The sequence below is a fragment of the Amblyomma mixtum genome, chromosome 1 (assembly GCF_055824585.1).
Source record: "Amblyomma mixtum isolate Tamu chromosome 1, ASM5582458v1, whole genome shotgun sequence".
Classification (NCBI taxonomy): Eukaryota; Metazoa; Arthropoda; class Arachnida; order Ixodida; family Ixodidae; genus Amblyomma; species Amblyomma mixtum.
Window position 1 is genome coordinate 68,206,347 of NC_143012.1, and position 16,299 is coordinate 68,222,645.

At 51.2% G+C, this 16,299-nt stretch overlaps 1 protein-coding gene and 1 pseudogene across 9 annotated transcripts in view; one reads left to right on the forward strand and one right to left on the reverse strand.

Annotated features, from left to right (window-relative positions):
- The window catches only part of dop (microtubule-associated serine/threonine (MAST) protein kinase dop), a 384,316-nt gene that overhangs the window by 307,456 nt on the left and 60,561 nt on the right, over nucleotides 1-16,299 (forward strand). The window contains exon 1 of one of the 6 annotated variants that reach the window (XM_089551602.1): nucleotides 10,359-13,976. The exons of the other annotated variants lie outside the window; for them this stretch is intronic. Within the exon in view, the coding sequence (XP_089407728.1) occupies nucleotides 13,707-13,976 (270 nt within the window). The 5' untranslated portion in view covers nucleotides 10,359-13,706. Of the gene's footprint in view, nucleotides 1-10,358; nucleotides 13,977-16,299 lie in introns of those variants that run through there. 6 annotated transcript variants of the gene reach the window in all.
- On the reverse strand, nucleotides 2,055-5,790 carry LOC149366614 (V-type proton ATPase subunit e 1 pseudogene; annotated as a pseudogene). 3 transcript variants are annotated; one of them, XR_016283974.1, is made up of 2 exons: nucleotides 5,689-5,790; nucleotides 2,055-3,378 (listed from the first exon to the last, which is right to left on the reverse strand). The product of XR_016283974.1 is annotated as a V-type proton ATPase subunit e 1 pseudogene, transcript variant X1 (transcript). The 3 variants fall into 3 exon arrangements; XR_016283977.1 differs by having other exon boundaries at nucleotides 2,055-3,373; nucleotides 5,689-5,770; XR_016283975.1 differs by lacking the exon at nucleotides 5,689-5,790 and adding an exon at nucleotides 3,655-3,786 and having other exon boundaries at nucleotides 2,055-3,373.

Genomic DNA, 16,299 nt, shown 5'->3' on the forward strand with positions numbered 1-16,299 from the left:
AGTCCAGAAGTTTCGATATTTTATGCTTTGCGATGGCAGTTGACCAGCCGGGTCAGGGATTGGTCATGAATGTTCGTGTGTAGTTACTTTGCGAAAAGTGTGTAATTTTCGATAAACGCTGAAAAAAAAAAGCAGGAGTTTGACCATGGCATGAAGAAGCTGCCAGTGTTGTCATGACGACTTTCTTGACAAAGCCTTCAGACGATAGAGAATTGGCTGGCAGGCATGGTCCTGTGCAGCTATAATCATGTGCATCATGGTCGTATTTTGTGTTACCAATTGTGGCAAGAAAAACAAAAGGGGATGGAGATTGTAATGTAGTGTTACGCATCAGACGTGCGTGTGGGGAAGCTGGCGGTTTGAGTTTTTTCTGCCTCCGTATTTTATTCCCTTCGTAGACTTATGAGGAAGTATTTTCTACACACGTTGAGTGTTTCACTCCTCCACGATTATTCTCACGGCGCTGTTCGTTCACTCCGGCTGAGAAGGGGTACAGTAAACTCTTGGAAAGGGAGTTCAGCCTGGAACGATCAGTTACTCCCCTGAACGCCCTTTGTTTTGATGGTCTGCATCGTAAGCCGGCGAACGTGTGTTCAATACTTTCTTTACCAGGAAAACAGGGATTCGATGGGATATTTTTGGGTACATGTGTACCGTTTCTTGCGTCAATAAAACTGGTAATGTCCGCGATTTAATTGCACCTCAAAAAACGTCATCTCAGTTACTCCCGTCTTCACTTCGACACCTTCTTACATTAATCTGACACGATACTATTCAACCCTTTTCTGACTTGCGTGGAACCATTTTTATGACACCTGAACCGTCGCATTTCGACGCAAGTTTTCGTTTCCCAACGCGCAGGCCTTATAGGAATTACTCTGCAATGCACTGCACTCTACAATATCTACACTCTACTACACTACACTCTACTCTCTATAATATCTTTACATGGGAGTATCCCTAGCGCACTCCCTTTCATAGAAAGGATTGTGCTAGAGGAGAGCTCCATTTTTACTCCTTTTTTGTTTAGAGTGTAGAAACGGTGTGTCAAGAGTAGAATCTTCGCTGGCAGAATAATAATAATAAAGTTCAAAGAATTGGGGGAGGGGGATTGAAGGGCTGCGGTTTTGTCATGTCGGGGGCCCACAGGGTTGACACCCTCAGACGGCGTCGGCGCGAAGTTTAGGGAAAGAAAGTTGGGGAAAACCACGTCCAGCCGCGGGAAACAGGGATGTCAGTCGGAAGACGCGGTTGCTGAAACGTATACGCGTTCCCGGCCGTTGTTGTCGAGAGAACCTCCTCAGCCTTGTACAATTGTGGTGCAACTTTGGAGCGAGCGAACGCTGCGTGACGTTCCTCGGCACGAAATCCTCACGCAGTGGAAGCAATGGGCCGAACACACCAGCACTCTGGCGCAGTACCTTACGGTGAATGTTACGTCAGCACTTTTGTGTTAGGCGTACGCAAACGCGGCTCTGGAACGCGAGTGGTAGGTGCCGTTAGCATGCTAGTTCTCGGATATTCTTGTGGTATAGGATTTACATGCTATTAGACACCCATAGCGTACCGTGTTACCGTTGCCGAAGTACTGGGAGACCGCCCACCGCCGGTGAGCACGCGCTGATTGGTCCTGATGCTGCAGGCGCGAGCGCAACTGCCGGGTACCTGGCGCCATCTGGTGCCCTCAAGGCGATTTGCGCATGCGCATTGGCTGCGCGCGGGCTTCCGTTACTCAGGTACCGGTAACGGTACACGGTATCCTAAAGGTGTCTATCGTCGCGATCAACGGTAAAGTATAGTTTAGCTGATTCCGAGTGAATTGTTGCTGGCCCTGTGCTGCTTTTTGGCAATGGTGGCAGTCCTTGTCGCTGATTGCTGTGGCTCGAGTTTCTCTGATAACGTCCCTGCAGGTAACTGGCAGGAGCTTGAGAGGGCGGGCCGAAAAACTACCGCGGGAAGCTGCACTAGCAAACCGTGGCTGCAAGAACTGTCACGAGAGAGTATTTCGGTCTGGAGCTCCCAGTTGAGGCAATGCTACTCAAGGAGAGGCGAAGCTTGGCGATAGCGTCGCTTAAGCGAGAACTCATTTATTTAGCAGTCCAAGCTTGAAATGTCCTCAAACGTTGTTCGGCACCGATCCAGTCTTTCGAGGGCTGTAGCGAAGGGCAAGACTGCCGTGGCGAGGTCTTGGGCTTTCGAATGTTTTGAGGAAATAGGAGATATAATGCATTTTGATTAGTCTTCGGTTAGTTGTTGGAAGGTTCTTCCGAAGTCATGTCCCCAACACGGCCAACATTTCTCGCAAGAGCAGAACAAGGTAACGAGGGTGGAGATTAGTGGCGACCAGCAGTGTTCTTGAGACTCCTGACTCTGAAAGGAAGGACGTTAGCACTGACGAACCATCACTGCTTGCTGGACAGTAGTTCAAGACCAGTCCCTGTACACGACCATATAAGGGCCGAAGGAACAATACTGTAGTGGTCAAGAAGCACTTGAGGTAGCGCATACCGAAGATCGCGCACTGAGATGGCAGGACATCACAGTCGGCGACCGTCCAAGCTGTCTTCTCCGAGTCCTTGTCTTCTCTCTTCATTGCCGCTCCATCTTCTCGCACAATCGACAGAGTAGCCCAGCCGCACGTACTGGTCAACAGCCGTGGTACGCGGAACAGAGAACAAATCGAGTAATCGACCTCCGACTTCCTTTGTGCCAAAAATAAAAAGAAATTTATCTTAATCTACTCAGACGAACAGCACCTTCACCGCTTCAAGGTCACTCCACTGAAGCACGTCTTTTCACCACCTCGCTTTATGACGAGTCCCTATAAAAAGGAGCCTGATTAGGAAGCGGAAACGGAAGGTGCATTCAGGCGGTCAGGACAGTTAACGGCAGTTGTCTGCATTCTTCTCTTCGGCGGCTTGCATACGCTGTTGACCTTGAATAGTGAACCAGTGAGGACCCAAGCTTCTTGGCTGCCTCCAAGTCCCGTTTAATAAATAAGTAAGAAGAACACAAAAGACCCCCTCCCCAAAAGCGCACTGCTGTGATGAGCACCAAGACTGGTCCCTAAAGAGGGAGGACTAGCGGTGTCCGCCGGGCAGGGCGCCCGCGGCGCTCAGGTTGTCCCTGGGCGTCCAGTGCTCGTCGACGAGCAGGAGGGCGGGCTTGGGCAGCGTGGGTCCCACCAGGGGGTTGATCTGCGCCAGGTAGGTGCACAGCCAGGAGAGGTAGAGGCACACCGCGGTGCAGACCAGCATGCACCGGATGACGCTGCGGTTCTCGCTGCGGGGCACGAAGCACGGGGAGACCAGGGCCACGCCCAGCCAGAAGGCCGACATGGAGGCCACCAGCCGCTCGTCCATCGGCATCGCCACTGCGCTGGAAAAAGAGGGGTGGGACACTCGTCCATCGGCATTGCGACTACACTCTGTGCGAGAAACTACACCCTGGTTTTCGCAAGGAACCTGCCAGGATTTGCAGCGAAGAAACTCCAATCGTCCGTGGGGATTAATTATGAAGTTTCTGTCGGGTCTTATATGTGCGCATCATGTCTCAGCATTGATCATCATCATCAGCCTGACTGCTGTTGCGTTGCAAGACAATGCGGGCCTGTGGGTCAGGGATCCGGAAACTTTGTGTCGCGAGCGTTCCGACCTTTACTCGGCGTCGCAGGGTGCCGGCCTCGTCGCGGACGCGAAGCTCATGTACGGCATACGAAAACGCGAACGTAAATGCCGAGGGACGCGAACGTGTGGACACGGCGTTCGAGAACGCGACCGTCAGCGCCCAGGGACGCTTCCTCCCGAGAACGCCCAGCTGGGTCACGTGGGCACGGCGTTCGAGGGAGCTGCAGTGAACGCACGGGAGCCAACGAGGAGAGTGTTCCTCCAGCAGCGGAAGAGAGCAGCTGCTCGGGGAGCCAGCCTGTACCTTCCAAGGGCCTGGGGCCCTCTTTTCTTTTGGGTCAAAATCTTTTAATAAAGACCCATTTCCCAGCCTTCACCGAGTCCACAGCCCGTACCTCGCAACACTACACCCACTGCAGGGCAAAGGCCTCTCCCATGTCTCTTCAACTAATCCTGTCCTGTGCCAGTTGCGGCCACTGTATTCCCGCAAACTTCTTAATCTCATCCGCCCACCTAACATTCTGCCGCCCCCTGCTACGTTTGCCTTCTCTTGGAATCCACTCCGTTGCCCATTGCTCAGAAGGTTCTCATATTCGCTCCTTTTCAACCATGCATGTCATAAGAAGACGTTATGCGAGACAAAACAGCAAGCGTTGGACCCTGTAAAACATGTCTTCCGCAAAATCTGTCTTCAGCAGGAAGGAGAAATTTTGGGACACGTCACTTTTAACACCGCCTTTCAAATTTCTGTGCGCATTTTTTCTCACCCAGTTTTGTTGTTGTTGTTGGCCGGGGCTGTTTAATGGGCGTGTCATCCCGTTGTTTCGAAGCACATCGATCGCTTTATCGCGGCCTTGACCTTTAGGCGTGTGTGTTGGTCTGCTGCTGTCGCCGCGACTCTCTTTCGGCAGCGTAGGCCCAGCGCTGTCTCAACAGCATTAATTAATCAGAGTCAGCCAATCAATCACGGCGATGGCGCCGCCTAACTCCGCACGCCTCTTTGTGTGTCCGTGCTTTTCAGTCGCGCCGTTAGAAGGCGTCACCAGCCGTGGTTGGGTCACCCCGGGGTCTTAAGGTTCAAGGGTTTTTAAGGTAATGTTAATGCATACGTATTAGACGGCTGTGAGGAATGGTTAGAGGAGTGGCGGCGTAAATGGCGGCGTAAAGCTGGACAAACACCCAAGTATAAAAGGGATGCTTTGATAATTTCAAAAAATAGAATAAATAATAGTATAATGGTATAATAATAGTAAATAGTATGATAGTATAAATAGTAAAAAAAATAGTGTAACAGTTAAGTAGGAGGCGATTATAAGGTTGCCAAAGAACAGCGAGCGAATAGTTTAAATTGCCAGGGGAGCGGAGATAACTGGCACAGAACTTTCGAAGACGGCACCTTTCTACTTATAGTGAGACAGTCATTGCCCTTTTCATGGTTATTAAGACCGTCCAATACCACCTAGGTGGTCCGTCCTCATTTCGTTTTCATATCCGGGGATTTTTCCGAGCGTCGCATAGTTTATTTAACCGAAATTCCTTCATCACACAGTTTGTGCTTCCAGTCGAGAGTCGGTGGCAATTATACCACTTTTCACGAAACTGCCCATTACGCTGGACATGTTATGTTCAATAAAGCGCGCCTCAGGGGTTCTTGAGCTGAATTGCCTGCCTTCCATGCCAGATGGCGCCACAAACCTTGAAGCGGGAGACGGTGTCTTCTGCAACCGGCGTGCAGACGTATTCGATCGAAGCGCCGTTGCATTGCGTCATGGAACGCTTCCCGCGATTCTTTTCCATGGCGGAAAAACGACTCTCTAGCGAGTCGGGAGACGCAATCTCTGCGTGTCGCCACTGTTTTGTAAGACCTCGTTCTGGTTACAACGCGTAACGCTTGCCCTTAGGTAAGGTTCGAATGCAGGCGACTCGATCTACACGTTTCCGGGAGCTGTCAGTCGGAGTGGCGTTTCACTCGAGAAAACAACCTGTCCGCGGTCACGTTCGTCGTGAAATGTTTTGAACCTGTTGTTAATCAATGCATTTGAAAGCGTCGAAGACCACTCACCGGTTTTGACAGGTGGCTGGTTGAAATGTTCGAGCAACTGGCGAGCCGTGCGTCACCTCACGGCTGCGTCGAAGAAAACTCTGCTGACGAAAAAAAATCTTGACGGCTGTTGTACCTTTTTTTTACGCTGTTTAATTTTTTTTTTTTGACACGCCCAATGACTTGTGTACTACCTTCTTCACATTTTGATCACCATCGAACGCCGAGTTTAATTTAATTTGACTGACTTGGCACAAAAGACGACGATGTCTTGGCGTTTGCGTCATTTTGTTCCTCCATGTTTTCTTGGAAATTTAAGGTTGTGGTGCCCTTAATATTTTTGTCGTTACTGTTGGAGAGGCTTGCTTATGGTTTATGGGGGTTTAACGTCGCAAAGCGAATCAGGCTATGAGGGACGCTGTAGTGAAGGGCTCCGGAAATTTCGACCACCTGGGGTATCTTTAACGTGCACCGACATCGTACAGTACCCGGGCCTCTAGAATTGCGCCTCCATCGAAATTCGACGGCCGCGGGTGGGATCGAACCCGCGTCTTTCGGGTCAGCAGCAAAGCACCATAATCACTATTCTCAGATTTTTATATGTCACTTTTTTATTATTTGGCTATACCTATGGGGCAGAAACGTGGAGGCTAACGAAAAGGGTTCAGCTTAAGTTAAGGACAGCGCAGCGTGCTATGGAAAGGAAAATGCTAGGTGTGAGGTTAAGATGCATGAAGAGGGCACAATGGGTCAGGGATCAAACACGGGTTAGTGACATTCTAGTCGAAACCCAGAGAAAGAAGTGAACTTGGGCAGGGCATGTAAGGCGAAGGCAAGATAACCGCTAGTCCTTAAGGGTAACGACTGGATTCCCAGAGGAGGGAAGCGTAGCAAGGGGCGGCAGAAACGTTAGGTGGGCGGATAAGATTAAGAAATTTGCGGGGATAGATAGGGTGGACGCAGCTGACATTGGACATGGTTAATTGGAGAGATATGGGAGGGGCCTTTGCCCTCCTGTGGGTGCAGTCAGGCCGATGATGATTCATATTACCCTATCAGTGGCTCAGCTCGTCTGCTGCGCCGAAAGACGCGGGGTCAATGCCGGCCGCGGCGATCGCATTTCGATGGAGGTGAAATTTCCGGAGCCCTTCACTACGGCGTCCCTCATAGCCTGAGTCGCTTTGGGAAGTTAAACCCCCATAAACCTAAACCAAACCGTACTTTTCTGAAATAAATTTATTAATCCATTCAATCTTCTTTCCGATTCGCACTAAGCCGTGTGATTTCCTTGTTTATGTCAGTACACGTCAAAGAACCCCAGGTGGGCGAAATCTCCGGAGCCCTTCACTACGGCGTCTCTCATAGCCTTAGTCGCTTTGGGACGTTAATCCCCATAAACAAAACCAACCTTGTTTTGTGACCGGCAGTTCGTTTTTACCCGTGCGGGCTAACCGTTTTGCTCTGCCACGTGTGTAATGTCCTTTCTTGACACTCTTTTGATCGAACAAAGCGCTCCAACAACCCCGGGACCGTCGGGGTTTTGTAATCTTCGCGCTATCGCTGACATTCGATGAGTTCCCCGTCTAAAAATAGGATGGTGTGAGCTGCGGCTCTGGTATGGTGGCGTTCGCGTTGCGATTTCTGAAACCGTTTCCCGGACATCGCGCAAGTCTGGGAAGAGGACAGAGCAGACGAATTAAAAAAGGAACTTGGAATTGAGAATGTCGTCTGCTGGTGTCGTCTGCTGTTTTCTTGAATCGCGACTGTGTCGTCTGCTACTCGATTCGGTGCCAGGCGTGTCTGTCCATGCACGCGTTAATGGACGCTGTTCGTGATCCGTCATCCCCGTAAATCGTGTGTTCGCTCTAGAAGCGCGATAGACAGCTGCTACCGGAATTTATTTCCTGTCCGTACTTACGCATGTGTGGATGAACGCTCGGACTGTGTGCGCGTCCGGTCGTGATAAACCCCCTTCCTTGTCGCAGAAGCGACGGAGCGCGACCGAAACATGAAAGAAAACTTTTTTTTTTGTTTTTAGCGTTCAGCCTACGGCTGTTCACTCTAGCATATGACTCAGACGCATATGCTTTTCGTTTTTTTTTTCTTTCTGACTAAGTTCCGTCTGGACAAATGTATCTCAGTTTACCACGGTGTCATGTATTTGTGAGATTTGACACAGACATTTTTTTTTTTTGTATCTATTCCGTTTGTGATTACTAGTCTGTGTTTGAACTTTTTGTTTGTGTCTAAACGCGCCTGCGCTGTGCACAGGCAGACGCCGTAAAGCGGTCGTGCGTCCGTTTAGTGCGTACGTAGAAATGAGCGAACGCGTCGAGTACGGCGAAAATGGCGGCGCGGACATGGGGCTGTTTTCGTCGTAAATTGTTTCCGGAAGTTGCGTACAGGAAAGGGGCGTGGGGAGGGGGGGGGGGGGATAGTGAGTGGGGTACAGACATGGAGGTAAAAAAACTAGGAGGGAGTGCGCTCAGCCTCTGCAAGCCATCCTCCTCTGACGCCGCTGCCGAGGGCCCTTTTGCGCACTGACTCATGGGAAATAGGCCCTCCTCCACAGTTACCAGACTGCCAGCCAGCGGTGCTTTTTAGTGAACGTCTGTGCTCCGAAGTAGCGCAGCGCAGCGCTTTGGCGGAATGCGTACCGAGCTCGAGGTTGTCTGAAGGCTCCGCGTCTCTGTTGATTACACTCTTGAGTTTTTGGGTGCACTGTAGAAAACTGCGGGTAAACTTTTCATCAAAGGGTGCGGCCGCGACCTCGTCACTGTTCAACTGTGGTTCATAAAGAGAATGGAGAGGAATTCCTTTCGTCGTTATACACACATACGGAGCGTTTATTTCAGCGCATGCTATGAGCGGAGAACTCGAGAGTAGGCGAAGAAACGAGCCTCTAAAAAAGGGCGCAGCGGCTTCCAGGGCGCTCACGGCGGACGGACGTGTTGAACGAGCGCTCCGGCGCGCTGCGCAAGATTCTATTTCTCGGGCAGGCGGACTTCGGCCCGCCCATGGGCCCTCCGTTCTCCGCTATTCTCAAGGCACAAGTCGTGCCGAATACGCGCGCGCACATAGGCGGTTCCGACGTGAAATTCAGCAGTGAAGTATTTCTCTCTCTCTCGCTGTCGAGAGAGAGTGCCGGCGGCTTTACGTCTGCCCCTGCGCGGGGTCTCCCGGCCACTGCGCACAATCACTTACAAAAAGAAGTAAACTGTATGTATACATATCCGCGCGCTCGTAGCGTCCTGTCTCGGACTAATCGCGCGCGCGGCATACTGCACTAACGGCCGGGGTGGGGCACCCGACCGCGTATACCGTCGGAGGTAGCACCCACGGAGCGTTCGTGTCACGCGTGCAGTACCTGGCGAAGAGCGAGCGGGAAGTCAAGCCCGCCTGTTCGATGAACGCACAGAGGCTCACCACTGTTCTGTCACGGGTATAGAGGCTAGAATATCACGGGTGCGCGCAGTGCCGCGCGGCCACAGGAGCGCTTCGAGACTGTCCGGGATGATTCCCAGCGCCCTGCAGGCCGCGAGAATCTCGCGACGCGGCACTGCAGAAGCGGCACAGCGAAGGAGCATGTGCTCCAAGTGTCTCCACTGCGCCGCAGTCAGCGCACGCGTCGCTCGGGGATGGTGGCCGCTGCGGCGAGCGAGCAGTTTGCGCTCACCACGGGGCCGTCAGTGAACGCAAGCAGATGGTCGCGTAGTTGCTCGTACAGCGAGAGAGCGAAACCGAAACCGAAATCCAGCTAAGAGCTACCACTGCCTTGTCACGTGAGGGCCTATTTCCCATGATGCTTTCCATTATATTTTTTATGACTAGGCTTCAAGATTGTGACGTCATGGTCCCTCCTAGTTTTTCTTCCTCCATGGGTACAGAGCACGAGCATTTCCCGGACCCGATGGACAACGACTTTACGCAGGAAAGCGGCGAGTCACCAAGAAGCGGAGATAAAAACAGACAACAAAAATGGCTTTGCAGAAGTGCTGAAAGCGGGGTGGAGTCGTCGGGCCCTGTCTTCTCCGTGTGTGTGTACATAATTGAAGCGCTGCTTTTAATAATTTCGGCGTGACGCACGCCCTAACGACGATCACATGCCTCGCGCCTGTGCTCAGGAAAAAAAAAATCAAAGTGCAGACGCCGGGCGGAAAACCTGAACAATAAAAGGGACAGACATGTAGAGGAATGGTCGCCTGAAAAAAAAAATAAGGAATAAACAGATTTGGGAGGGAAAAAAAGGAAAACAAAATCGAGCATTACGAAATGCGCGGGCGCCGGCGCCAATTCTTTTCCGTCTGCATTCACGGTTGCGTCGTCTGCGTCTCCGCGGTCGGTCGAGTTTGCGGGAAAGAAAGCGGCGGAAGTGCATTCGATTCGAACAAACGCTGACGTTTTTTCCCTTTCGGGGGAATTATTTCGTTATAACCGTTTTACTTCGCGCCTAGTGCCGGAATGCGCATAGAGGAACTGCGTCTGTGACGTCACACTGACGACTTGGCGCGCCACGCGCGCGCGCTTCTGTTTGTTTTGAATTCGCGCCGCGAACGCGCTTCGTAGAGAGAGAGGGTAAGAGTTGAAGCGAGAGAGAGGTAGAAATGCGAAGAGAGGGGCTCCTCTCTCGCCGCGTGGCTATCGTTCGTTGCGCTGTTCTCTCTCGCTCGCGACTGTTTCCTCCTCGCGTTTTACCCTCGTTGCCAGCGACAAGCGTTGCGACGGGGAAGCCGACGCTGCTGGCTGGCTGGCAGCTCGGCTGGTCCGTGTACGGTGGTTTCTGCGATCAACGGCCGCCTCGTGTGCGCTGTGGCGTGCGGCCCGAGAGAAGCCCGGTCGCTTCACGCGTTCGTGGTGTTGTGTATGTGCGCGCTTCCGCCGCGAGAGGTAGTAGTAACTATACGTGCGGCTTTTGTGAATCGTGATCACGCCCGTGTGACGGTCGCCGTGTGCGCGCGCCGCACGGATACGCACAAAAGGAACCTCTGCGGTATCGGATGTAACAGACGATCGAGGAACCATGACGGCGGCGTCTTCGTCTGCTCCCGGCGGGGTAATCGCGGCGGACGTGGCCGCAATAGAGCTACTGTGCTGGTCTGAACGCTGCTCCTGTGTTAGGCACCCGAATTTGTGCTGCTACGGCAACGAGGCGGAGAAGGTGGTGTATGCCGCGAGCGGCGCGCCGTCTGTTTCACTGGCTCCGTCGCAATGACCCAGTCGGCGTAGGGCCAACAAAAGTCTCCGCTTTCTAACATCACCTCGACCCGCGGCCGAAACGGAAAAGAAGCACAACTCCTTCTGTCTGTGCCCTGGATGCGATCCGATTTCGGTTTTGCTTCCCGTCTTGGACCCGCTGTGATAGCTGTGGTAGCTCGCTCACGTCCGAAGCGTCGATGAATTGAGAATCCTACACACTTGGCCGCTACTCGCTTCTTTGGATCTCCCCGGTGCTTCGAAGAGGCCGCTCACTTTATCCCGTTAGGGTGAGTCGGTCGATCTATAATCCGAGGGGATAATCCTCTTGTAAGTACGTCGACAATCGCAGCTTTCGATCGTCTTTCCGTTTTCTCTTTCACATTTCTGGCAGCTGGCGTTCCGTTTGGCAGCCTTTCCGGTTGTCTCGGGTGTCGATACGTCCGCAAAGCAATCAAAAACCCCGGACAGGCGAGGTAGACCCCCCGTTTTCTGTGTTTACAAATCCCCCACCGATTCTGGCTGGCAGCTAGCGAGGTTTCCTTTCCTCATAGCGAAAGCGCAGGCTGCGAACGTGTCCGGCGCACTTAGCGCTCCCTCGGCAGCGCGTCTTTAGCGGGCGCGTTTACGCTAATTGCACCCCGCGTATGCGTAAAACGGGTTTTCTTGCTTAGAAGAAGCTAGCGGCCTTGCATGTGCGTGGTCGCTGTATTCGGCTCAGATATTAAAGGGCGAAAAAAAGAAAAAGAAACCTATCCGCGTTGCTATCTTTTTGGTCTTTTCTCTTTTATATTTTCTCCGCTGCAGCTGACGAGCGAGAGAGAGGCCCGGAGGGCCGTATACGCGTCTAGTACGACCTGGGTCGTTTTCTAATATATCTTTCGTTCTGAATACTTTTTTTTCTCATAGTTTTCCGTCCTCCATAAACCCGTACGTGCGGTCGTCGCGTATGCTACGCCCCATACAGATCGCCGTCAGACTCGCGCACAAACGTTAAGGACGTTAAGGCTCGCTTACAGCTACGCCGGCGAACACGATCACGCGAGCAGATCTAGTGCATCGCTCTGAGCTGCGCGTGCTTTTCGAGTCCGAGCATCACAGCTCCACTTCTCGAGCCTTTTATCTCGCTACTGCAGCGAAATAACCGAGAAAAATCCCCTAGAGAAAGAGAGATCGGGTTCTGTCGACGACGGCGGCTATCATTTTCTGCCCCCGCATACTACGGCGTTCGCTGCTACTGCGCGGGAGTTGGAAGGAAAGAGTTAAGTAGCTCGCGCGGTAGCCGGCTAGATAGCCCGCTCGCGTAAGATTCTCACGTCGCCGGCCCGAACGTACGTCATACACGGGCCAGACAGATCGATACGCCGAAGCCCAAGCGTTAAAACTACTACGTCGCCGACGCGTGCGGGGGGTAGGTACTTTCTCCGGCGCGCCCGACGACGGACCTCTACACTGAAAGAGCGAGCAGTTTGGTTTCGGTTGTCGGTGCTTGGTCCCCGGCCGGTTTCGGGTCGCGGGGGTGACCATCGATTTCTTTGTTACTGTTGAATTCGTGACAGGCTCCGTTGTTGGGTCATGTCAACGTTTTGACACGTTTTCCGGCGTGATGATGTGATATTGGTTTCCGTTTTGTAGGTGCATTTTTTTTTTTTTACTCTTATTCCACCTCTTCCAGACGGTTTCGTTTCAAAACTCCGCTTCGGCCCAAGGTATAATTTCGGTTCTCTTATGCGCATCTGAAAGCTGCGCGGGCGTGTACGAACAGCTTTTGGATTACCATTGTTATCGGATAGCTTTTGCAGAAAAGAAAAATACGTGCGCGTTGGACGGAGACTATTAACTGTAGGTTGTTTTTATTAGAACCGCGATGTCGAGAACTGCGTCGTCTGCTCGTGTCGTCTGCGATGACGCCGCGGCACTGGTGTTGGAACGTCGGCGCGGAGCCGAAGAACCCTGTCAGCGGCGACGAGAAAAACAGCAGCAACAACAACGAAGCTTTTAGTTCGTTGACAATCAAAGAATAACAACTCTGGTCGTTAAGCTTTCTTGAGTGGTGGTTTCGTGTTGACGCCGTTTGGCAGGCGGACGGCGCTGTGTTCGATTGTCTGAAGGAGGAGTAGAGCGACGTCGTCTGCAAACGAAACGTCTCAAAGCCAACTCAACTAAGCCCCGTAGAAGACTACGTGTTTTGTGCTTGTGTACGCACTCACTGTTTTCGGTCGAGCGTATCGACGAAGCGTCGTTCTCTCGCAGATAAAAGCAGAAAATAAAAATATACGCGCTTCCGATAACGAGAGAAAGCAGGCGATCCGAAAACACTCGGAGGAGACGTAGACGAAGAAGCTTTTCGGAAAAGTGGCTTTCGCCAGCCTTCACGCTCGTCATGTTGTTTCGAAAGGAAACCTCACGACCTCGAAGCCGTCACCGTTCTTTCTCGAACTGCCCCTTCGTCGAGGCTTTGCCGGCGTGCCGTTGCTGAAGTGTGCGCCTGGACGAAACTGGAGCCTGTCCCGTGACGACTGCTCTCCGCGGCACTCGTTATTACCACATCGAATAATTTCTTGCGCAAAAGGATCCTCTCTTCCTCGTCTTCGTACAAGAAGGCGAAAAAAGAAAAGAAAAACGCCGCTCAGTGCACATTTTGAGACGGCGACGTGCTTGTTTCGTTGCGCAAGCGAGGTTTGGTTGACCCCACTCCTCCGTGACCACGTTTTTGAGAGTCTGAGAGATCGTGGTGGTAAACTCGCGCGCGTGGGAGACTGCGATGGGAGGCCTGAATCGTGAAGTGGAGCATATGTGGACGGGATGAGGTGTGTCTGAAGAAGTGGCGTCCTGTTTCGCCGACGATGTCCGAGCGGGTCAAAGGTGAACCGACGGCGACCAGAGCGGGTCGCGCGGCTACCAGTGTCTCCTCCACCGCCACCGGGGGCGGCCTCTTGCCGTCGCCGACGATGCCGTGCGTTACGGCGGCGGCGGCGGACGACGACTCGAGCGGTAGCTGCGGCAGCACGGGAAGCGGCAGCGGCATTTGCCGTAGCGCCAGCGAGTCGCTGCTGCGAAAGCGCAGTCTGACGCTCGCCTTGCCCATCAATCTCTCCTCCGTGCTTCAGCTGAAGGTGAGCCTACGTGTGTGCCTCGCGGGCCACAGTGGTGGTGGCCATATTTGTTTCATTTTAAGGCGAAAGCCTTTAATGCCTCATTATAAGGTTGTCAGCAGAGGTGTCGCGCTTTTCTAGTCAGACCAGAAGGAAAATCTTTGTGCACGATGGGATTCGAACCACCATCCTTCCGTTCCGCAGCCGAGTGTGCTAATGGTTACGCTACTTCCTGCCAACGCATATGTAGTTCTCCTTGTCTAGGACGCTGGAGAGTGTTTGCAGAAAGGCGTCGAATCAGACCAGACGGGTGCCTCCCAAATGCCCTCCTTTACACCGCCGTTCATTTAGACTTTTGTATAACATCTATATAAAACAATTTTCATACCCTGAGCTTGGCGCATGATAGCCTTAGTCGCTTATGTGCCATTAACCTCAACTCAACCCAAATCCCTCTCTTGTCTCGAGCATTTAAGATTCACAAACAATTGTGTAATTAATTAACATCTTAACCACACATCAGTGACATAAGCAGCAAGACCGCGCTAAAGGCTTTCGCCTCACCGCACTTTAGGTCAGCAAAGTGCCCTCCTGAATTTTTTTATCCAGATTTTGAAGTCCTATTCCATGTATTCATTCATTCATTCATTCATTCATTCATTCATTCATTCATTCATTCATTCATTCATTCATTCATTCTAATTTTGGTCTCAGAATCATTAAATTGTCCCCTTCTTTACTTTTAGGTGATGACTGCATGTTTTCATTGGATAGGGTTCTTAAATTGTCAACACGTGTAGGCTTTTTACGAGATTGTTTACTCCAAGTAACCTCAGCCCTTCACTGCTGAGGAGAAGGCTGAGCTTAGCCGTAGCTGCCAGATGCCTCGCCCTACTTGCCCAAGCAAGGACCGTGGTTGAGGCTGCCTGGCTTCGACGTAACAATTCTTAACACTATTTTTAGACACTATACACCACTTTAGGCCATTCCACCTGACTTATACATCCTCCTGACACACTATAATCATGCGCGTGCTCGCTCCTAGGCCCATACACCCGTGTGTTGATTTTAACATGTGTACAAATTTTAGTCTGAGCCAACCAAAAACCTCGTGTTTGGCGCTCTTTGGCCTTAGATGCCCCAGCGCCATGAAAACTCATCATCATCATCATCAGTCATTGAATTGCATTTTATTCATTTCAGCATGGTCGAACGTTGGGCCAGTTGGTACTTGACTTTCTCCATCGTCAAACAGTGCGCAAGAAACACCAGGACACTAAGAAAGAACGACATGGACAAGAGCACATTAGCAACTAAGGCAAACTGAAAAACACTCGATTTGCGCATCCTCACCGAGGAGTGTTTTTCAGTTTGCTTTAGTTGCTAGTGCACTTTTGTCCGTGTCGTTCTTTCTGACAGGATTCTGGCGTTCTTTGCGCGCTGTTTGACGATGGGGTAACCGCAAGATGGTGACAGACCCTTGTTCATATCATTTTAGTATGTTCATTCAGTCTTTCCGTTTTACATGGGAAGTGCGGGCAACAAAGCGGGTATTGTTCCAGCTTGACGGGATCCCATTTCACTTCACAGAAACTGGTGCATTATGGGTCTGTTGTGTATCATCATGACCAGTTACAAAACATTCGAATAAATGAGGCAAGTGACACTGCTCAAGGATCCGCCTTTTGCGAAACAGCATATTCTGCAGTCCTGTCCGTAATAATACAGAGCACGCTTGAGTGTTCTAAATCTTCTCATGCCTTACATAAAGAAAATTAGTTATGTATATATTAGCGCCTCCCACTGGTGCACCTGCATGTGAATTTAGGAAACAATCACATCTTGTCTACTCAAAGCATGAGAAAATTTAAAGCACCAAAGTGTTCTCTAAAATATTATGACCGCACCTGTGCAGAAATTTAAAGCTGTTGAGAGCACATCAAAGTGCATGTATGTGCAGTTTTTGGGAGGGGGAATGAATAAAGAACTAGAAGTGTTCAACGCAGCTTAATTTTGTACTAACAACTTTAGAAACAATTTCATGTGGATATAAATCTGCACATATATTTTGCTGTCTATGGTTCATGGAGTCCATAACTATAAACATCAAGGTCTAAGGTTCTTAATGAACTCTTTTCTTCAGACAGTGCTGAGAACAAAACAAGTCTTTTTTTGTGTGTCATGTACAGGGTCAGTAAAAAGTTCCAAGGCCACAGTGTTTGCTTTTGAGCAGTATAGTCGGGCAGTTGTTATGCCCTCAAAGCTCAAAATATCTGTAGAGAATAGAAGAAGGATCGTTCTACCGTCTGGGAACCTTGATAGCTTTATCGGAATCTTAAGCGCC